Source organism: Xenopus tropicalis, chromosome 1, assembly GCF_000004195.4.
Source record: "Xenopus tropicalis strain Nigerian chromosome 1, UCB_Xtro_10.0, whole genome shotgun sequence".
Taxonomy (NCBI): Eukaryota; Metazoa; Chordata; class Amphibia; order Anura; family Pipidae; genus Xenopus; species Xenopus tropicalis.
Genome location: NC_030677.2, coordinates 98,416,053 through 98,440,210, shown reverse-complemented (window position 1 = coordinate 98,440,210; position 24,158 = coordinate 98,416,053). Strand labels below are relative to the sequence as shown.

Here is a 24,158-nt window from a genome sequence, read left to right as displayed (position 1 = left end):
TGATTGTTGATGTGTTGGTTAGTGGCTATTGCTGCAGGCACAGGTTTTGGATTCCAAAAACTTTATCCAAAAGCTCCAAATTACACGATGGTTTATATTTTTACGTATATACTTCAAAGACATTACATTATAATTCACATTAGTCCCTGCCTCAATGGCATATGCAGTCTAAGGAAGGAACTTATAATGCATGCAATAAGGAGTGCTACCTAAGAGATATACATGTATAGACGGATGGCAGAATTATGATGTTGTTCTATTTTGGAAAGAAACCTGTTTCCTGCGCATATTCATATAAAAAGACATTGGGAGGGTAGTTTACAAACACAATGTAGTGTGTAAAGTGCAATTTTTGTAAATAAAATGTTTTTTACCCTCAATGCAACAATTTCCCACAATTCCAGCGCCATTGTATCTGTGTGCTTATTTGCACCTGAGCTGATGCGCTAAAATGGACAGAATCTCAAGTTTACGTTTTTGAGAATCGAGCAAAAGTTGTGGTCAAAATTGTAAAAGTGGCGATTGCGTCATTTTTAGCAAACAACATAACAATAGCATGACACATGATTCTTGTAGTACAAGTCTGTTTTACTCATTGACACAACATGCTATGGGAACCTTGGAATTACAACCACGTCCAGGGTCAATGGCACTTAGTGCAGCCATACAGGAGCAGGTTCAGACTAAATACCTTTAATGAATGCCACTGGTGTCAAGAAGTGCAACATTTCTATCAGTTTTAGCAGCTTACATACACAGTTGTGTTTGTAAGTGACTCTTAAGTTATGCACTCAACAACCTAATCTTAAATAAGAGTTATGTTGTTAGAGTAAATGATCCCCTTTGATACAAAAAAAGTTCATTATTCGTGGAAATTTAGCTGCAGGTATGCACTTACAAGTAGATTTAAAATTTTATACAAAATACTTTTGTTAGCATCAGTATCTACATGTTACCCAAATGACATCTAAACCACAAAAGAAGACACAAAGTGGGTTTATTAGCCTCAGCAATATGTTTAAAATGACAAACCCTAAGGGCTCATTTAGTACATTGCAGTGGACTTGCACATACACTACCGGGAAATGGTAAAACTGTATTTGGAATGCTTTATAGGAAAATATTGGTTTTTGAAAAATTCATCTTTAAAGGAGAAGGAAAGGCTAATAAAGAGTTAATCTCAAGATGCAGGCATACCTTCAGTTCTCTCAATAGTGCCCTTAAGTCTCCCCATATTTCTCCTGTTCAGATGATCAGAAGCCTCATAGGAAAAAAAATGCTGAGCTCTGTAAAGAAAGTTCCCATAATGCCTTGCTCCTGCACCGAGACCAAGATCGGTGTACATGCAAAGTTAGTAGGTCTATGAAGAAGCTTCCTGCTGATTGGCTCAGATCACACATCCCTAAGGGGGGGGGGAGTTCCTAGCATTCTTGAGAGAGGGGGGAGAAGGAGAGGGTAGAGAGGAGAGAGCTACACAGACGCTGGCAGAGGAAAACAAAGACAAGAAATCCTGCTTCTTTTGCTTAAAGCTGAATTTTTATAGACCTTTCTGATAAAGCTTACTTAGTTTTTACCTTTCCTTCTCCATTAATAAACAAAAAAATCATACTCAGTCATATAGAACAGACAGAGCCCTATCAGAGACACTTCCAAATACAGTCAGGAAATCTATTCTGTAGCAATGGCTTGTGGGCCGTATGTTGTCAATAGAACTAGCAAATAGAAAACTCCACTTCTTGTTCCATATAGATTGGCTGAAAAGAACAATGTAAAAAAAAAAAAAAACTCTATAAAGACAGCTAGAACCTAGTCCTCTTTTCATAACACCACTTGGTATGGCATTGCTAAATAAAATGCTAAAACTCCAGGAACCAAAGCACGAGTGGTGCCTCACAACATACATTCGAGAGGTAAAAGCTATATAAAAGAGCTGGAGTGCATGATTCTTATTCCCAATGGTGACACGTTTACTGATAGGATACATAGGCTGATATGTTGTTAAAGGCTGTTAAGCTTAACTTTACCTGCCATTAATTGCTAAACAACAATTAAAAAACACATATTGTTAAAGATTTTATTTTTAGCAGGATAGGACTAAAATCCATTTTTTCCTCAAACTGGATCACTATATTTAGCAACTGTTTTGAATACATTAGCTAGAGTTAGCTTGCTCTGATGGATAAAATGTATCGCCAGTTGTTTAAAATCTGCCTATATCTTGGATAACATTGATCATCTGTCTTCTACCCACAGACAGAGCAGTTTCACACTGAAAGGTGAAGCTGTCAGAAATCACTTGAATTAATGATAGTAATCACTCACTCTACAAGGGCACTTTAATATCTATCTATCTATCTATCTATCTATCTATCTATCATTTATCTGTCTATCTTCTTTCTATGTTATCTATCTAATATCTATCTGTTATCTATCTATCTATCTATCTATCTATCTGACTATCTATCTATCTATCATTTATCTATCTATCTATCTATCTATCTATCTATCTGTTATCTGACTATCTATCTATCTATCATTTATCTATCTATCTATCTATCTATCTATCTGTTATCTGACTATCTACTGTATCTATCTATCTATCTATCTATCTATCTATCTATCTATCTGTCTGTCTGTCTGTCTGTCTGTCTGTCTATCTATCTGATATCTGACTATCTATCTATCATTTATCTATCTTCTATCTAGTTATCTATCTAATATCTATCTATCTAGTCATAGATAGTCATGGTGAAGGCACGATGGTGCCGTAATTCAACTTAATGACTTCAAACATTGAAGGACTAATTGCATTGTTTATATTTTAAAATAGACTTAAAGGGGTTTTTCACCTTTAAATTAACATTTAGTTTGATGTGTGGAGTGATATTCTGAGACAGTTTGCAGTTGGTCTTCAATTTTTATTTGCGGTATTTAAATTATTTAGCTCTTTGTTCAGCAGTTTTCCAGTACTTTGTATTAAACCCAGTCAGCTTGTGTATGCAACATCTATTTTTGCATGATGTGCTGCCAGGAAAATGTATTAGTACATATTTTAATGTAAATAGACATATTATGGATTTTCTCAGTGGTTTCCAGTAAGATTTCCTGCAAATTTATTGACCATATTATATTTCAGTTCTTGTATGCATATGATTTTCTATCATATATGTAACGTCTCTTGCAGGTTGCAGTATTTACATCCTAGTATATGAGGCTCTCTTAAGTTTTTTCTAAATGGTGACAGCCTTGGTAGCAAATGTACCAACAATTAATTACTGGGAGATCATGAAAGAATAAAATAACCTCTGGCTCCAGTTGCTTTAAAAGTAAAATGCAAGCAAACACCAAACAAACAATAAATGTATAGATTCATTGAGTTGGAGGTCATGACTCAGTCACCTCTGGCTCCCTTTTCGTTAGAGAAAAGCACTTTAATTTATATGTTAGTGAACAGGAAACAGTTTGCTAACCTTTAATGACCCTTATATCAAACATGAATATTATTTATTCTTTGAGCAATCATGTCACTTTTTGTGGCAGACGAGTAAAAACGTGGTACATTTTATGAATGCTAATGTCCTGTGGGTAACCCCCTAAGGGCTCTGGCACACGGGGAGATTAGTTGCTCTTGAGCGGAAACTTCGAGGATTTCAGGGAAATCGTGGCGGCGCGTATGCCATTCCACCGGCGATTTACATTTTCACCAGTGGGATGGTATTTCGAGGAGATTAGTCGCAAACAGGGAGATTTGTCGCGGGCGACTAATCTCCCCGTGTGCCAGAGCCCTAAAGGTGGCCATACACTATAAAGAGATTTTTACAGGGGTAACAGTCAGTTCAGTATATAATTGACAGTCAACATAGAAAAACCACCAGATGGACATGGTAAAAAACAAATTGTAAACATGCTTTGTATATGTATGCACAGAAGAAAGCTTAAAAAATTCTGTTGTTTTTTTTTTTTTAAATTCAAGTTTTTTCACAAAGGGTTCAATCACGTAAATATCTAGATTAAACCCAAACTTGTTTGGACAGGCCTTGGCAACAACCACAAAATGGACTGTCAGTACATTGTAATAACCTGAGCAGTATTTTGGTGAAGAGGTGCTTAACTGAGTATAACTGTGTGTGGCCAGGGTGGATTAAGGGCATATTGGTGCTATGCTGCTGCTGATTATTATTATTTACTTTTATTATCATCCTTTTTTATATATGAACAATATATTTTGCAGCCCATTATACAGAGGCTTTTCCCTGCAATTAGGTGAAAAAAAAATCACATGTATCTTATTTTAATTTATTAGCATTATTTATACAGTGCCATCTCTTCCCACATCACTTTACCTTGACAAATACAGACCCAACAGTTTATACTGTATATACAGTCCAACATTTCACCAGAATAGATGCACAGTTACAACTGCATAATATTTATAGGATGTAATTTACAGAATATTCATTACTCCTGCACTATAATGAGCCTTTAGTCATCTAGATAGTCTCTAAGCTGATAAGGTTACACCAGATATCATGAAACTGTACTCTTACCGTGTCTTTTTCTAGCTCATGTAATTACAGCTTGTGTCTGGGTTGAAACCACAGGCTGTATGGGAGACAATTACCTTTTTCTCCGCCTTTGTTTTATGTAACCTGTAAGCAGTTCCTTACAATTTTGGAATGCCATTAGTCTTAACCGAACTAGGAGGAGGCGCTTCTTCTATGACTTTTGAATGTCTACATAGGAGGACACTGGCAGACCAACATGGCTATAAAGTGCAGTTATGACACACCAACATTATTGGACTGCATTATATTATGCATTATTGGACTTCATAATTTAGAGAGAAAGGGAGATAGGAAGGAAAATGCCTGCACGTTTAAAATAATTATTTACTTAGAAGTATCAAGATGCTACAAGTAGGATTTTTATAGAAACTATATTTCTACTAAGGATAATGTTTTCTCATTCATATCTTGGTTAAATACAAATTAAAATAGTATCTAATGCAGTTGTTCCTGGCAGCTTTAAGAGCCAAATTCCTGGCTTTTAAACCAGAAATTCAGCCCTGCTAGCGCAAAGCGCACAATTGCTAGTTATGTGGCCCCTCCTGGACCCCCTCCTGCACAAGAAAACACAGGGAGCGAGGGGAGGCATTGCAGCAGCCACTTCAGGGTGGCTCTTGGGCCAGAAATACCCCTGTACATGTTTAACCTAATGTGGTTAGTTCAGTCTTTCTCTCTCATCTATAATTACATTACTATTTTAGTTATTATAGTATTTGATTGGTCAGCCTGAGAAAGCCAGCAAACAATGAATAAAGTCTATACACCGTTAGTATAGTTTCGATAGTAGTTACAACTGAAAATACCATAGTTAACAAGTCAACTATTTAATTATTTTTTTGTATCTAGTTGATGCAGTGGAAGGCAACATAGCCTATTTAAAGTTTTAAGATATAAGTTGAATGAATCAGTAATTACAAAATACTTCATACTTCATACTTCAAGTGTCATCAGAGACTAGATCACAGAAGTAGTTCTGCACCTCCTAGGGTATATATATATATTTTAGTATTTTTGTGATTGGTATGGCAACAGGTTACAGCTAAACTGACTCTGCCTTTGAATTTAACATTACTTCACCCTGTATCAAAGAAAATGCAAAGTAAAGGAAAAGCACTGAAAGGGACAGTATATTCCCATTTCCAACAAAGAATAGGGCTGGTGCTGATTGTTATTGTTATTTTTTGCACAAAACAGTGCAAAATCTATTTATGAAACTAAATTCTACAACTAGTCCCTACGAGCAAGGTCAAAACAACTCAGCAGTCCACTGAGAAGCCCTCTGTATAAATAACCCCCCTGCAGCCTGTCAGGCTGTGAGATAAAAAGCAGCCCATTACATAGAGGCTTCTCAGTGGACTGCTGATTTGTTATGTCCTTGCTCATAAGGACAGGAAAAAGAATGTGACTTTATTTTAGTTTCATTTTACTTTTTATTGCAAAAAATCCCAAAAAAGTATATATTTTTTTAATAGGCATAAAGTATATTCAGCCCAAGCCCTATTTATGACAATTCATGATCCTCTTAAATGGGTTACTAAGTTGTGTAACTTATCTTTTCCTGAATTTGGGATGGGATAGTTACTGGGTAGTGTTCTAGCCGATTTAAGTTTTATCCTCTCTTTGTCTGTGATTATATATATTTATTATTATATATATTATTCCTTTTTTCATGATACCCACAGGGAACTATAGGCAGACATTCTAATCAATGTGGACACTGCAATGAGCAGCTTTCCTAAGTGAAGAGTAGAAATTCATAAGGAGTTTCGACAAATGAGGATGTCGTACTTCATCCAAATAGCTTTTCTAGTGCATTCACTTCCCTGGCTATACATATAGTAAATCCCTACATTGCACTGATGAACACCAATGAGGGCAAAAATTGGCTGCATTTGCAAATCCAATTAGCATACTGCCCTGACTGTGCTTAAAACCTATTGGTTTAGGTTTGGTCTCAAGGGTATTCCATGTAAATGGACATTATAAGGCTGATTTATAGTTATAAGTGAATCTGTACCATTTTGCTTTGAAAAAAAATTCACAAAACTATCAAAAAATTTGTGAAACGGCAAATTTTTGCATTCATTTCGCGGAAAAGTCTTCCAGTGGCAAAACACGGAAATTCCCCATGAATCCATTCCTGGCCATTCCAAATCACCTACAGATTTACCAAAATGTTTAGAGTTTAGAGCTAAATATGTAAAAAAGCAAGTTTTATTCATTCCTATGGGCTTTTTAGGGTGTATTTATCAAATGGTGAGTTTTTTAACCACTGATAAATAGGCTTCTAAAAATCCCATAGGAATGTAAAGACTGTGGGTGATTTTTTATGCATTTGATAAATCTGCCCCTATAGGATCAGCCCTTCCAAAGAACCTATTGTGCATTGAATAAAGTGCATATTTAGAGGTTTCTGGTGAGATCATTATCCCACTTTAGTATAACTACCTTATTATCAAACAATGAATTTGCTACATCTTAAAACTATCCTTATGGTTAAATTTAAAGGTAGCACAAGAAAGTTGTTTTGCCTCTGTATTCAGGTTTTAGGCAGTGCAAGATAACTACATTAGATTTTTCCTAGCAGCTATTAAAATGAAAATATGCACTTAAATTATTGTCTATACTAGAGTTAGCTATTACAAGCCTGATAAAAATATGGTTGCAAAAAGCAATATAATTAATCCTTGGGTCGAAATAAACATAAACTAGAAATGAAAATGCAAGCCAAAATGCAGATAGCAACCTTGATTCATAAAAGTTCAATTTTCACATATTTGATATTACTCACCATAATCTTGAAAATGAAATGACTGTAAAGTGGTATCCCATCCTTGGTAAAAAGGCATGCATTGTTTTCTAGCAGTATTGCCTTGATGATTTCAGAGATAAAAATGTAATTACATTCTAGCCAATTGTGTTAATTGGTATTAATTTTTTTATTAAATGCAGGCAATTGTGAGTTTTGCATCAATATCATCCCTGTTATCACATCCATTTATTGGTTTTTAACATAATATCTCATCATGATAATATCTACTACATGAATATGAGTTAGCATCTTATTTTTTATTTGAAGCACCGCAGACACGGGATGATAAAATAGGGTGCTCCCAACCACTCCCCAGAACATTTCAAAATAAGTTTATGTTTTCCATAAGTCCCTTGTTGTTCTTTTATTATTGGGTGATTGAGGCAACATTTTTCTAATGTTTTCTAGCAAATTTTAACTCTTAAACCAAATATTTGCATTGGGCATGCATTTCCATGAATGTTAACATACAGTACAGTTTTGCAAAGTGCAAAAGAAGGCTAAAATTGTCCTTTTTTTACACTTTGTCCACTGCCTAGGCCCTAGGGCATTGTGCAATAGCCACAGACCTCTGTACTATGTTTCAGACCACAAAGACCTGTGGTGTGTGCATATAATTGAGTGCTGCTTGCATTAGGCAGAGCTCCATTCTAAAGAGGCAGGCGACTGTCCCTCCTGCCCCTAACTTACGGGTTATTCAAACGTAGGAGCAGGAGACTCTGCTTTATCCACAGGTGCCGGGTTTCAGTCCAGTGTTTCGTGCAGAAAGCAACAACTGCTATTGCTGTAAATAAGCACTAAGGGGCACACACTAAAATTTGCTTGTAACTCTCCCATAAGCCCCTGCAATTTGTCAGAGTACCAAGTAGAAACTACTACACCCAAAAAAGCACAGACATGCAATGCCGTACTGTATTGAGAGTGAAGTGATCCTCCCCACTTACCTTCCCCACTCATTAACAGATAATTAATAATAAATATACAAAAGTATGCACAGTAAACTGCTGTTATATTTTATATATCAACAAGAAACAATACCAATATTTTTATTCGAATTTGGATCCTTATCAGAATGCATAACAGATGTGAAAGAGAAAATGTATTTTCAACATTACAGCATTTTACACCTCAGCTAGCACCTGCCTGAAAAAAACTTCCACAGAACCCTCTTAGATACGTTGTTCTAAATGCAGAATTACCAGATACTGTATGTCATTACCTGAATGAAAAACTTCATACACCTGTTGATATTATTTTTACCATTGGTAAACAAACTAATTGTTGGATAACAAAGAGGCAGCATTTTAAAGGCATGCAAAACCCATTTCCTCCTTAATATGGAACTACACCCCATACCTCACCTAATTTTGGATTGCCAAGGAAAATGCCTTCTTTTTAGGCAGTGGGCAGCAGCTTGCTTTTCTTTTCTGCGCTGAATTGGAATCTGCTATGGAAGGTTACAAAGTGTGGGGAAAGCTTTTCACCTAAAGAAAGCCATACCACTTTGACCTGTGCTTCTACAGCACATAATTTACGAGCCGCAGTGTTTTTCGGTAACTACATCCAAGATGCTCTCAGGAGAACAGTGCATTTTTAGTGGGTATTCCCAGTACAGGTAGATGGCTCTTAAAAGGTTTGTTATGTTAGCATCACTTTATTTTTCATAGATAATCTCCAGTACTCTGATGTACCTGAAAGGGAAGTTATGGGAATTGTAGAGACTTCTTCATCTCAGAAGGCCTCTTGAGCCATTCATTTTTATAAAGTCTTGCCGGGAAATGCTGGAGCTGCTTCTGCCGGTGACTTGAGTGGAAGATAAAGAAGGCTGTAAGATGAATACTAGCACAGAAATAAAGCTAAAATCTCTCCGCCTCCATAACAGCTTCCTCCCTGTGTGAGCGGCTGACTCCCCATATCTCATTATCTCTGGCCAAGTCTTAACAACCCCAAGACACGTAATTATCAGACCAGTGTGCCAGTAATATCAAACATGTAGTTAACGCTTCTCCAGGGGGTATCAATAAAATTGACAGGCCTAGGCAATATTGATTCTCCTTGCTCCTCTCTGTGTTTCTCTCGTCCCCTCCCTCCTTCTGCCAGAGACTCAACCAAGACACTTCTGCAGAGAAATTTCTCATTTTCAGACATATATTATATGAACACACTGTTCATAAAGGCAGAAAAGAGAAAGACACCTGGTTACGATTATGTGATTGATAAGCATTCCTCTACAAAACCTGTATCTTTATCAGAAATAAATCATATTATATTAAGCCCAGTGTACTAAATTTTAATGCTGCACATCACAAATTAGTCAGTTCCCCTTTACAAATGACTAATTGCAATTTGGAACATATAACTGCGCATTGGAAACTGGGTCATTTAAATATCATGAAGGCCACAACTGGCATAGAGGTATTGTTGGCATTAATAATAAGCTGTTAAAGTAGATAGATGATTTTCATCTCTTGAGGGAGGTTGCTCTCTGCATCTACCTTGTACTGTAATTAGTACAAATGTTTGTATCCTAGAACCTTTAGCCTGACCAGCCTCTAAAATGTTAATTCCCCCCACGCATTTCTAAATCAGATTAATAAATCTCTAATCTCAACTTTGGGATTCCCCTAATCAGCTTCAGGTCTGGGTGTAAAGATAACACTGTTATTAGCTGCCATGTGGGAAAAATTTGCAGATATCAGTAAACTGCAGATTGGTTGCATTAATAAAAATGTAATATATTTATTGATTTTTTTGCAAACCTTTCACCATGGTAACAAGTTCACAGCTGAAAAAAAAATCTCTCTGAGCAGCTGAGAAGAAAGCTAGCCCTGCAAAGGGAATGATTATGATGCAAATGCAGAGCATTGTTTTCTAAGTAGCGCTACATAAGGTAACCCAGTTGTGTGCTGCTTTTGTTAATTTGGTACAGTGGCACAATTAATGCCCATTGGTCCCACTGCAAGATTTGGACCTGGTCTTCCTTTTGCTGCCGTTAATTCCCCCATCCATATCATTATCAGTTTAATCTCAAGCCTTTTCCCTACCTTCATCCCAAACACCTCCATGTATCATTACCTTTTGAACCTTTAATTAAATTTACCTAAACCTGTAATGGGAAAGTTTGTTTGCTTTCTTGGGCCCCTGTGATTACACCCTAAATAGTTACACCTTACAGTTATTACTAAATTACTAAAACTAGACAAGTTTACTAAATACCCAGCATGTTCCATGAAAACCGAATGATTTAAAACTGCAGAAAATATTTACAGAATTGAATGCACATGTGTGTGGATGCACTGTTTTATACAGATACACTTAATACAGACCTGTAAAGCCTACCAGAACATTTAAGCAGCCGTACATGTGACACTGTCAGCCTTGCAGAGTTTCAGTAAACTAATAACTCTCATTTTTAATGCGTAGCCTACAGTCTCAGCTGTTTGTAAATAATAAAATAGTATTGATCCATGATTTAATTAATAGTGTTTTGCTCTGGGTTTCTACAGTTTGGCACAGTCACAGAAATACTGGTTGGTTGTCTCACAAATCATTACAGCTTTCTACCCTGATACTGATGTTTCCAGAAGTTCAGTGGTTAAACTGGATTCCCACTGCAGTTCCTTCTATTTATGTTAATGGTCATAGTTTATTTCTGCAGCCTTCCAATAAATAAACAGCTCAGTCCACTTTGCACTAAACAGTGTTGTTGGCAATAGACCATACTCTGCATATGGTGAGCTGCTGTTTAAGTTTCAGGTAGCTGAGAAGAGCCCCAAAAAATATGTAAAAGAGTTTTAGATCCACCCTGGTCATTTTCATGGTATGTTTCATTACTGTTTTGTATGGGTTTTTTTTTTTTGTGCCGTTAATCTTTATTTATAAAGTCTTCCAATCCTGCTTGCATTCTATTGCCTTTACCCTGCTGACATATGTTGGAAAGAGATCACAGTTTCATATTTCCAGTTTCAGATTTCAGAGAATTTGATTTTAAGAAATTAGAAACCTTCTCTGTTATATACTCTACAATGTTTGCTATCCTTTTACTTTGGTGACTTACTTGCAGATCATCAAAATGTAATCTTTTTAATTATCTCTGCAAATGCCTGTGTGTGTGTGTATATATATATATATATATATACCAGTCCTTGCAGTGTCTGCACTCTGATGCAAAAATGTTATATCTCGCAGGGTGCACAGACAAAGTTGATTATTTAACAGTAAATATTTGACGACTGGCACACCCTGTAAAATTATCACAAGTTTATTGCGAACACATAAAAAATCCAACGTTTCGGTCCTCAACGGGACCTTTCTCAAGGAAATGACTGTTGAAAAAAGGTCCTTAACATTGGATATTTTATACAATGTGTTCGCAATAAACTTGTGATAATTTTACAGGTTGTGCCACTTGTCAAATATTTACTGTTATATATATGTATAAATCAGTCCCTTAGACAAAATGGCGAGAATTGTGATGGATGGTTTCCCATTACATCTGATGTTAAATTGGCATAAAGTGATTTACATACTTAGAAAGCTGTGGTGTACAATAGACTGCCAAGTTTCCTTCTGTAGTGTTACTCTTTCTGTATAATGTGCCTGCAGGGGTGCCACTGATTTTTAAAGTGTAATGTGCTTGGGTACAAGTTCACACTGCCTTTCACTGCATATAATGTTCTTGGGCTTTTAGAGCCTGTCTCACTGTTTCTGATTGTATAATGTGTTGTCATGTAAATGCTCTCAGTGTATCATTTGCTTGTATTGCCAGTATCCACTGCCTTTCACTCTATAATGGGCTGCTTCTCATAATATAATTTACTTTGGGTTGCTATGCCCACTTCTTCAAAGTTTTTAAATTGCTTAGGTCAGTTTACTGCATTCATTGTTCTTGGGGTGCCTAGCCAGCTGCTGCCATTGTATGGTTATGCCATTTTCTATTTCGCTCGTTCTATAATAAACTTGGGATGACATTCCTAATTGCTTTTACTTTATTATGTGCTCGGTCTTGCTATTGCATTACTCACCGCACTCATTATATAGCTTTGGATTCTATCACCTGTTGCTCTGACTGTATAATGTGCTATTTCTTTTACTGAATAATTTGTTGGGGATAGTATTAAGAATTGCTTTCACTGGGGGTTTAAAATGGGTATGCAGGTACTAACTGTTATTACGTATATTATATGGTGGAATTATGTTACAGGTATAGGACCTATTATCCAGAATGCTCGAGACCAAGGGCATTCCGGATATGGGGTCTTTCCTTAATTTGACTCTTCATGCCTTAAGTCTACTAAAAAATCAATAAAACATTAATTAAACACAACAGTATTGTTTTGCCTCCAATAAGGATTAATTCTATCTTAGTTGGGATCAAGTACAAGGTACTGTTTTATTACTACAGACAGAAAGGAAATCAGTTTTAAAACCTAAATTATTTGATTAAAATGGAGTCTAAGGGAGGCGGGCTTTCTGTAATTCGGAGCTTTCTGGATACCGGGTTTCCGGATAATGGATCCCATACCTGTATTATTACCCTTGCTCTTAATATATATATGTCAAATTTCGAGTAGGCACCTTTTGCAAATACAGAATAAAGAAACCATGAAACACCTTTATTTAAAAGTACAAAAAGCTAAACTGTAAAGTTGTTGAGGGTTTAAAATATTCATGGAATTTGGTAGTCATTTTAGTATTCATTTTTCAGGGTGCTTTACAATGACACCCCCTCTATTTGGTCCCTACTCTCAAACACATTATGATGTATATGCCACTATATATACAGTATTCATAGTGAAGTATATTGCAGTATTCTTTCATTTCCTAACCATACCCATGTTGGGCTGGATCACGCTCTTGTGCCAAAACAACATCTCTATTTCGGTGGGTATGAATTTTAACAACATGTTTTGCACTATTTTCATTTAAATTTAAACAGCAACCAACCTAAACTATAATGTACAAGGGAAATGTTAGGTATAAACAAAAGGTTTTTAGATGCTTATTACTGGCAGATGGGCAGTGCACTTAGCTGTTTCTGTACACTGCTGTCATAATGAAACAGGCACCCATTCCAATAGTTGTGCTGGCATAGAGAATTTATTCTGAACATATCGATTCTGTTACTGACAAATGGCAGCAAAGTGGTAGCTCTCTTAAATTTAGCACAGCTTTTGTTTTCTAGCTATAATGCTTTAGAAATTATCTCAACTTCTCCTTTTAAAATCTCTCCTAGGTATTGGATCTGTTATCCAGAATGCTTGGGACATAGGGGTTTCTGGATAAGAGATCTTTGAATATTTTGAACCACCATACTTTAGCCTACTAAACAAATGTAAACATGAATAAACCCAATAGGATTATTTTGCCACTGATTTGAATCCATAAAGTTTAGTTGCAAGAGCAAATGTTTGCAGTTAGATCTTTTATGTTTACTTATATGTATGTTTTTATATGTACTGCATAGCACTACTTGTATATGCAGTATTTTTCAGCATTGTACATGAAAACACTACAGTAACAAAACAGACCAGGACCAATGCAATTATAAAATATCTAACCAAAAAACACGCAACTTATTTGCAACTGTGCTTTTTTTATTTGTATTCATCCTTGTACTTTTTATCTATTTATTTATCTATTATTGTAATGACCCACTGCTGTATTCATTTATTGTTGTACAGCACTGCGTGTTAAGTAGTGCTAAATAAATAAAATATGCATACATACGTACATATAATTAAAGAATAAAAATACAGTTACATCCAAGATGAAATCCTAAACATTAAAAGACAAGAGGTTCCTGCCCCAAAGAAATGACTTCTATATTTGTATGATTATGATTTTGATTGCAAGTTATGTGTGTCTTTATCTTTATTCCACAGGAAGCTACAGATTCTCAAACCAGTAACTAATAAATTGAACCCACTGGAAATTCTCGGTCCCTAAATCAGGTGCCAAGCAAGACACTCCCTTTGTGAAAATATTTCTATTAATCATGCAGTAACAATGGTTAGGTATTGATCCCATTCAAAAGAAGATTGTGGAGTACTGGAATAATAAGGTGTAAAGATGGCTTTAGCTAGTGATATATTTACACATTCTGTTCAGTAAATGCATATTGTTTAAAGTGAGTTAGAATAATGATAGCTAAGGCAACTTATAAAGGTTTTTATTAGTAGGATATGGTTAGCTGTATTGAACTGAGATCACAATTATATCAACGTTAAGAGACAAGCGTTCTTTGTGTTAGAACCTAAACATATTTTCTTAGCTAAGTTACCAAAAGTATCTATCTAATGAGCTGAGGGGCTCAGCACGCACAGCAAAAGAAACCCGTCCCCCATAACTGGCTGACTGCCCCACTCACATACTTGGCTCCCCACCTGCTCAAGCCCACTAGCTTTTAGGTAGGAGAGCAGCTGAAGAACATGTGTTGTAAGCAGGGTGGGTTGTTGAGTACTATAGTTTCTACAACTGCAGGCCAGTCTGCTTTGCCTATAGTTATGCCACTGTATAAAAAGCAACCCAAAATAAGGTTGCTCAAAAATGGATGCAATGGAGTGTGCAAATAGATCAAGTGTGCACATATATATATGTAATTCATAAAGGGTCTTGGGAATTGTGATCAGTGCATACTGTACTGGGGAAACCTGGAGCTACTACCTCTGTGGACCTGGCAGTATGTCTAGTGTTCCTACAGTTGTGCCCAGTGAACTGGATGCAAGTAGTAGTACATCCTAGGCTGTGGTCATGTAGGGCCGAGGCTACCACACTATTGAGTTGAGTCCACATAGATAGCATAGGTGTGTGGATAGGTTGAAACTTATGATATATTGGGGTTCTTGCATGCAGTGAATTTAAATTCCCAACATTACCCTGTCTAGAGCACCTGCAACGTTTGTTAGTGCTGTCACTTGGGGTTGTGAAGTGTAGTTCTACGCTGGAACCCAGCTAATACTGTATGCATTTCGTGTGCAACCAAAATTGGACATTATATATAGATATATAGATGCACACATGCCAACACACACGCAGTACATATATAAAGCAACATTGTGCATTTATTGTGTAGATATTTGGTAAACCTGGGTGCTCCACAGGTTTATTTATAGTTTTGTGCATTATTTTTTTCCCAAATGAATATAAACGGCTCTTTCAAGAACTGTATTATTGATTTTCCTCAAGAAGGTTGACTGGAAGTCTTGCATATAGAGCAAGGCATACATGAAAAGGATGAGTGGAGAACACTGTATTAAATCTCAGGGTTGTCTGCACACAATGAGTTATGTCATAGACCAAAAGCAGTCCCCAGCAGGAAATCTGAGAACTTTTGTATACGAACCAGTTGAGTAGGACAGAAAAATCTATTGTCACACACATGGCTGAGTGGGTGCAAGAGCCTGTCGATAAAATGGATCTTTAGGAAGACGCCACAGTTGCATAGCAGGCAAATTCTTCGCCATCATTTGAAAATCATTCTCTAGAGATATAAAGCCCTTGCTGTAGTCAATGAGTTGTAGAGAAGGAAAGAAAAATAAATTGTTGATGCAGAGGGTCTTTTTTCCAACAAAAAATACCCAAGCTGCAATATCAACATCAGCATTTGAAAGCTGTAATATTGCATTTACATTTTTTCTTTGGACGTGATAAGCGCATCACCAATATTAAATAGTACTGTACTAAATATTGTCAGTCAACCAAGGCAAAGTGCTATTTCATTTTTATTATAAAACTTACAGACCATAAATGAAGCACAACCACTTTTTATTAGCAGAGCTTAGTGTATATTTATTTTATAATAATTATAGAGCACTGACTGAGTAGTTAGTGTTGAAATCTGTTGTACCCATCAATGTAAATGATGTGCTAGGTGCAAGGCACAACATATGAAATGATGCAAGGGAGCCCTGTAAAACCTGCTTCTGACCAGGCATTAAAACATATGCCCCCTTAGCACACTTTGCCCACTCAGACAAACTTCTTCTGCCTGCAATCTGGGGGTATGTAACCTTTATACCCATTGTCCAACTGCATAAGGCTCAGAACAATTTGAAAAAACAAGATTATTTTGCAGGCTGTCATAGGTAGAGCTGAGGAATTGTTTTAATTGTAAACAGCAATAATAATAAATGCTAGCTGAAAAATTTCACTGGCCATTGTTGACCAACAGCAAACAATACTAAGTCCACTTAGCTCCTAGCCAACCAACACTGGGGCTCTTGCAGGATGTTGCAGAACCCATTTTATAAAGAGGTTACATGTTCAAAAGAAGATCATTTCCACTCAGTCATAAAAAAATATGAATTATTATGCTTTATTAAAATAGAACGAACATATTATGAATACAAACATAAATATTAAAACATTTATGTATACTGTAAATTGTGTTTTAGTTTTCCCTAAAGCTAAAATATAGTATGATCTGCCTAAAGGTAGCAATCAGCATGTCAATCCTTGTAGGTATATGACTATTGTCTTGTTGTAATGAATGGTATATTGCTGCCACTGATTAATTCATATTCAGGCAAAAAATAATGACAACAAAGACTTCATTCAGCGGAGACGATCCTATGGGAATAGACAGTACAGCTGGATCTGTCTCTTAGAAGAAGTGATGCAACACATCTTTCAAAAAATGCCCATAAGAACTACATTAACTCTCTAATTCTTGTATGTTAATTGAGTAACTTTGCGAATGCCCTAGCATACACATACCTCCTATTGACAAGTAAAGACATAAACTTTATCAAACTTAGCCATGAAGTATAAATATACAACAGAAACACTGTTTTGGGGCAAACTAACAAGTCGCTATATCAGTCTTGCTGGTTCTGATTTACTTCAAATAAATCGAATGTGAGTTTTTAGCTGATGTTTGAGCACCTGGTTCCTATGCCTGACTACTTCCTTTATTAACTTTTAGATAGCAAATTTTTACATTCGAGTTTTTTGCAATTAATATATACCAGACATATGAGTTTTTGAACCTTAATTTGAGATCAATCTTTTTTAGAGAAAAAAAAACCCGAATTGTGAAAAAAAATCAAACTCAAACATTGATAAATCACCCTCCTTGCTTTAAAGAGGTCCTGTCACCCAAACATAAAAAGCTGGATCATAAAAGTCCTTTTCAAATTCCTTTTCGGGAGTGGAAGATGTTGAAAACTATTTCGCAAACAAATGTACCTGTGCAAGCAGCACAAAGACACTTGAGGCAGCATGAAGAAAATCCTTAGGATCTAAAGTCAAAGTAAGGCGAGATGGGAGCAGAGCTGTTTTATGCAGATAATGGGGAGCTTCCATGATAATAAATTGCCCTCTGAAAAAAAAAATATCACTGCAGTGCTATGTTCCCCAGCAGAAAAGTATGCCCAGTAACTGTGATAAAGAAGTATATGCATACCTGCCAAAAATATTCAGTATAATTGTGTGTGAGGGGTGGTAGTTGGTGGTGGTGTGTAGGAATGATATAGTGGTAGTCTGGTGGCCTCTGACAGTGTTTAATTGATTCTTTACAGTGGAAAAGAATACACTTTTTCATAAAAATATTTGATTGTATATGCAAGAAAAAAATTATTATTCCTTGCACATTTAGATATAATTTTCCTCCCTTACCCAAAATATCAAAATGACTTGGCTGCACTGAAATAAGGCAGAATGAAGAATCCAACCCTGTGCACTGGAAGAAATAAAAACAAAATCAATATATTTAAAAGGCAAATAAATGAGGGCCTGGATAGAATCCTTGGAAGGAAAACACCTCTTTGTGTATATGTCCTTATGAATAGGCTGGAGTGGTTAAACGACCCACTTAAGGGCAGCAGATAATCTTTTGTCAGAATTGTTGTGAAGCCTTTTGTATTTTCAGCAAATAACTTGCATTTAACTAAAATGTGTTGAAAATTGCAGGTTATATTACAGACAAATGGAGGAGGACAATTGCAAAGGTTTAATAAACAGAATAAAAGGAGGGCTTGTGAATATAAAAATGACATCAAGAATCGGCAAGGGACAGTATACAAAGGCATCAGGTCATTTTAAAATGGCCCAGAGATCTCTCTATGGGTGGTCCAATTTGTCTATGGGAGTTACAGGACCATTTACTTACCTATTACTGTGAAGGAGCTCTTCATCTTCACGAATCGTTGACTTCTATTTTCAAGAACTCTTAAATAAGTGCACAACTGTGTAATAAGCCGTGGTAAATTAAAATCCTTTTGTCACAGAGGATGGGAGCTCGGTTGCTTATTTAACACACTGTATTGTCATCAGCTATTGTGAACACAAAACAGTTTTTCTGTTAAGGATTTAAAATTACCAGCTACCAAACTATTTTTTAAAAGATTGGTTATAGGCATGGTAACGCAGATATAAGCTGGCAATGCCCAATTTGTGCAATTAACTTGCAGATAGGCTGAACATAGAACTATAGAAAGATCTCAGCAACCAAGTGGTTAAAGTATGTGTGGTAAATGAACAAGTTTGTACCATTGTACCATTGTACTTTTCTGACAACATTCACTTGGAACTTGAAAGGTGTGCTAATAAACTGATGTAAAAGATACAGCACAATGATGATAATAAAACATGCCTGGTTTGCTGAGATCTTGTGGAACCTTGGCTTACTGTATCTATGTTAATGGTTCCATGTAGACACTATTGGGGAGATGTAATTAAAGTTTGCAACCAATAAGAAGGAAGCAGAAGCTTTTACTGGACACCTGCGGGGCAGGCAGGGCGCAACATGCAAAACACAGGTGCAATCCAACATGGTGCCCTGTCCTATACATGACAGACCTGTGTTGGCCCATGAATACTGTGCTGCTTTTATTCAGCAGCAATGTGTTCATAAGGGCAGAAGAAGGTAAGTATGTTTCCCTGCTCATGCCTTTTAGCTTGTGCATAATTTAGATATGCAAGTGAGAACTGGCTGGAGTGTAGGGCACTTCACACTGTTTGAGGTTGAATTTTAGCCCCTGGGCATACACAGTAGAAGCTCCATAAGCTAATACACCACTTCAACCAGTAAAGGTCACCAGTAAATTATATTTACAGTAAATGCATACGATATTCTTTCTTTTTTTGTCCTACAGGCCCTTTAAAGGCTATTTCTATTAAGGTTGTTCTTTTCTCTTGTAAATAGTATATACATGTGAAAGTTTCACATTCAGCTGTAAGTATATGTGGCCGGAGTTTTGATTGATTTTCTTTGCATGCAGCAGTAATAAGACGGATCGAGGGAGAACTAGGTTGTGCATTGTCAGCAAAATGCAGAAACAATGACTGATCAACAAAGGAGCCTTTTGCTTGTGTGTTCTAGCTTTTATTTTGCTTTCAAAAAGAGCAATGTTTATGGCATCTTACATCTCTCACTAGGATATGCAAAGCAGGAGGGGGGAAACCATATGAAGTGCAGTCAAAATTGTGTTACCTTCATATTTTGCTAGTGCATGATAAAACTGAGCAAGAATGGGGACAGAGTGTTCATAAAAATATTCCTTAAAAACCACTGAAAACACTTGTTCAGCCTCATAATGTTAACCACACAATGGCTTTAGAGGCTTATGCTGTTGAATAATTATCATTTGGTTTCTACATATAACTGTTTGATTTTCTTGTGATTGTCAAATTGCTCTGATCCTCTCATTCAGCAGAGCTGGAGAAAAGAGGGTATAGGTGGGTCTTACTTGTGAGGTATCACTGAAGAACTCACTGACGTACTGATGGGATCACACATTGGCCTATCTTTCTTCCCAACTGGTAAAATAGAAAGATGGTTGGTCAGTTTGGTTAAAATTGATTAAATAGCCCAACAGACTGCCTAGTTCAGTGCTATCCAACTGACTCCCCTCTGTGTGGTCCCCCACCTGTCTGGCTGCTTTGATGGCTTACCTTTGTGTAAGCTTTAAATGGTATCAGTACTCAGGCTGTAATCCCCCTGTATTGTTTAAAAATGTAATCCCCTGTGTTGTTCAGACCTTTTAGTTTCTGCATTGTCCACCCCCTGCAGTGTTGACACCTCAGGTTCAGGCTGTAATCACCCACATTGTTCACCTGTTCACACCTCAGACATTGTATGTACTGCCTGGCCTATGCTGCCTGTGTGCTGCTAGGCTGCATAGGGAAGGCAGAGTATGGCACACAGGCAACATAAGCCAGGTGAAGTATGGCACATAGGTAGCATAGGGCATGCAGAGTATGGCACACACAGGCATCATAGGCCAGGCAGAGTTGGCACACACAGGCAGCATAGGCCAGGCAGAGTGCTGCCTGCGTGTGCCATACTCTACCTGCCCTATGCTGCCTGTGGGAGGTGAACCTGGCAGGGGTTTGTTTTGTTAGCAGTTGGAAATAGCCATTAAATCGCCCCCTAAGGTGTGTAATTATGTGCTGGGGTTGCTGTGCTATCCACAGGTGAGGAGGAGGTGGCGGCATATGGATTTAAGTGTGTGTCTTAATATGACAAAATATAATTATTTCATATATGAATAACGGTTGATATCCCCATAGTGAGGACCAAGCATTTGGGTTTTTGCTGCACTACCACCATTGTGATGAAATAGGTGTGGTTTGAAGTGGGTGTGGTTTAAAAAGGGGAAGTGGTCAAAACTGGCTTCCATTATCGGCCCTCCACCATGTATGCTAGAGAAATTCCGGCCCTCAGCACCACAGAAGTTGGACAGCACTGGCCTAGTTTAAGTAATACTGAATAGTGTAGGTTAAGCAGTGCATCTGTATTTATACAATCATTAATTTTAAAAACACCAATGAGTCTGGATCCAACTGAGGTAAGATGGCGTCCGTTGTTAGACCATCCCCTTTGCCAGGGAATCTTCCTGATCACCCATTGGCTTGCCATCTGAAACAGTATAAAAGGGGGGGGGAAGGGGGGCTGCCCTCCTTGCCCTGTCATGCCCTGCTTCCCTATGCTTCAGGTCATTAGGCCCCATGATTTTTCCTGAGTAACAATAGAATCCATATTTTGCACTGTGTGTTCTATTTTGAAGGTATGTTTTTATGGTTTTGTATGATGATTCAATAAAGGCTTTTGTATCTTATTTCCTCGTTTCAGTGTAGCTCCAGTGATGCAGGGGATTCTTTCTCTTTCTTTTCCTTTTATGTATATACATTCAGGAATATAAAGAATCCCAGTTAGGAAGCTGAAATTTATTCTTGCAGAATAATTGTTTTCACCTGACAGTGTTCTTCTGTTGTTTAAAATACAGTAGGCATTTACCTCTACTAAAAAATTAATACAACTTGATTTTCTATACAAAAATAGCTGGGACTCTGATATTAACACTGTGCAGATTTGCTCCAAATCAGGTATCTTCTTTCATTATTCCATGCGGCTTAAAATGATCAGAGCTATTTAACTACTGGTTGCTATTGGTTACTGCACTGGGGCATTTTTGTTCAAAGTCCATAAATAAGCCTTACCACCTTCAAAAATCTTGTGTATGGTGCTTTATAACGGGATAAGTTTACTTTGTAAATCTAACAGAACTTCTTATTTATCTCTTATTGCTATAGCTTGTAAACGCAAAGAACAAGAACAGCAAAAGGACCGCAACCTTCAGCCAAAAAAGCAAAGGCTGGTCTTCACCGACCTTCAGAGACGGACCCTGATTGCGATTTTCAAAGAAAATAAGCGTCCATCCAAAGAAATGCAGATTACCATCTCTCAGCAGCTAGGCCTGGAGCTTAACACGGTCAGTAACTTCTTCATGAATGCACGTCGAAGGTGCATGAACCGGTGGCAAGAAGACCCAGGGTCAAATCCTGGAATACCTTCTGCATCCACAAGCACTTTCTCCAAAGCATGAGTTGTCATCTTTTCTAGGAAATCCCCAGTTGCATCAGACAAAACTTTGAGAAAATAACAAATAAAACAGTAAATAATTCCTCTAAAGAAAGAACCAAAGAACATCTACTTAAAAAGGAAAGGAAATAAAACTGCTGCAGAAGACAAAATCAAGGCGCAACATAGCTCCCTATAAAATAAGGTTAAGGGAGTTGTAAAATGGAGAGAATCAATACAACATTATGAATTATGGTGGAAAAAATGTGCTGGACTCAAAATATGCAATTTTTAAAACAGAAAATTCATTCATAATTTTCATTAACAAAAGTGGCTGTCATGACTTCCTTATACTTTATAAATATAAAAAAGTATTAGTCGTCTACGATCTATAAGGAAATTGAACAATAAATAATAAGAGGACAGCTAAAACTAGAGATTCTACAAGCACATTTTAACCGGATAAGACAAGCTTCCTGTTATTGACTTTTAAGTTAATTTTTATGGAGAAAGTGGCCAAACTGCTATAATTTAGATCCATAGTACTTCAAACCACCTCAGAAAGCATCACAACACAGATCTACAACAGAGGAATTTGTTTAAACACTATTTCATTATTAAAGTATTTGACAAAAAAAGAAAATATCATGTACATTATCAACAAAACAGACTTTGTGCAAGTTTGAAGGGGAAACAACTAGTGGAGTTTATTCCAATAGGATGGTCAGTTTTTAGTGCCAATAACAACTGCCTTAATGCTGTCTATAGGAGATGGTACTATACCAAAGATAAACTAACATTTCCAAGGTGTCTCCTAAGTGTGACATGTAAAAAAAAGACTTCATACTCTTTTGAACCTCATTAATACTGGAGAGCTCTTTAGGATTCTTTGTTCCCGAAGAAGACAACATTTCAAAACATACCTGCCCCATTTTAGTTGTAGGAGGCAGAACATTCAAATCTGTCTAAAATGGGAAGGTGATGGTGGTCAAGAGGTTAATGAACTTTATCAAAATGATGCGGGTAAATATATATATATATATAACTGTACCATCACTGTTGTATGTTTTAAAAAATGGCTTCAATTTACTTTAGGGCGAATTGTGTGCTCAGCAAGTAGGCACCTTTATTAAAATAAATACATGTATATATACAAAAATGAGAAAATCGAAACATAAACCTTTCATAAAAAAGGGGATCCAATTGAGAAAAATATAATTTTTTTTCTACTTGGTGTTTGGAGAAGAGCAAAAGATTCCTGAATAACAAAGAACAGAAAGAGGAAAATGAACAGAAAATGAATCTAGAAAAAATTGAAACGAAAATCTGTTTTGCCAAAGAAAAAGTATCCTAGAAACAAAAAAATGTTTCTCCCATGTAATCTAAGGATTCATAAACCAGACAGAGAAGTAAAATATTAAACCTGGTGCAAACTGCTGGTTATTTACTTCCCTGCTGCTCCACAATAAGTGGACATTTAAGACTTTTCTAGTGAGAACCTCAAGGAAAAGGCTACCTCACTTGAATTTTTGATTAGTGATTGAAAAATCACACTTGATACCAAAGATTTTGTTCTTACTTGCCTGGTCTGTGCTGAAATGCACTTTTTACTGCTAATTGTGCCATATTTCCACTGGCTTTAAATGAAATGTATATATTCTAAATCCCAGTTTTTCACATTTTTTTAAAAGCAAGTCTAAAATGTGTGTTTAACTTAAGGCAGAAATAAGGATTGTGTGTAAGGTAAAACATTTAAGGCAGACTGACTATAGCTTTTTTCAGAAAGACACTTTTAGTTAGAATGTGATCATTGAGTCCCCTATCATATTAAAACAAATACCCGCAACAGTCCCAAGAAGACATATACTGACAAAGGAACGAGAGTGAGAGTGATACAGCAACCCCTATTTCCATTACACCAATAAAACGTGGATATATATGTATGTATATATATATATATCAAAACAATTTATTATAC

The 24,158-nt window shown here is 36.6% G+C and overlaps 1 protein-coding gene across 1 annotated transcript in view; it reads left to right on the top strand.

The window, feature by feature from the left end:
• Nucleotides 1-22,807, top strand: part of onecut3 (one cut homeobox 3) — a 44,386-nt gene extending 21,579 nt beyond the window's left edge. The window contains exon 2 of the mRNA XM_002938821.5: nucleotides 21,913-22,807. Within this exon, the coding sequence (XP_002938867.1) occupies nucleotides 21,913-22,205 (293 nt within the window). The 3' untranslated portion in view covers nucleotides 22,206-22,807. The remainder of the gene's footprint in view (nucleotides 1-21,912) is intronic.
• The last annotated feature ends 1,351 nt before the right edge of the window (nucleotides 22,808-24,158 follow it).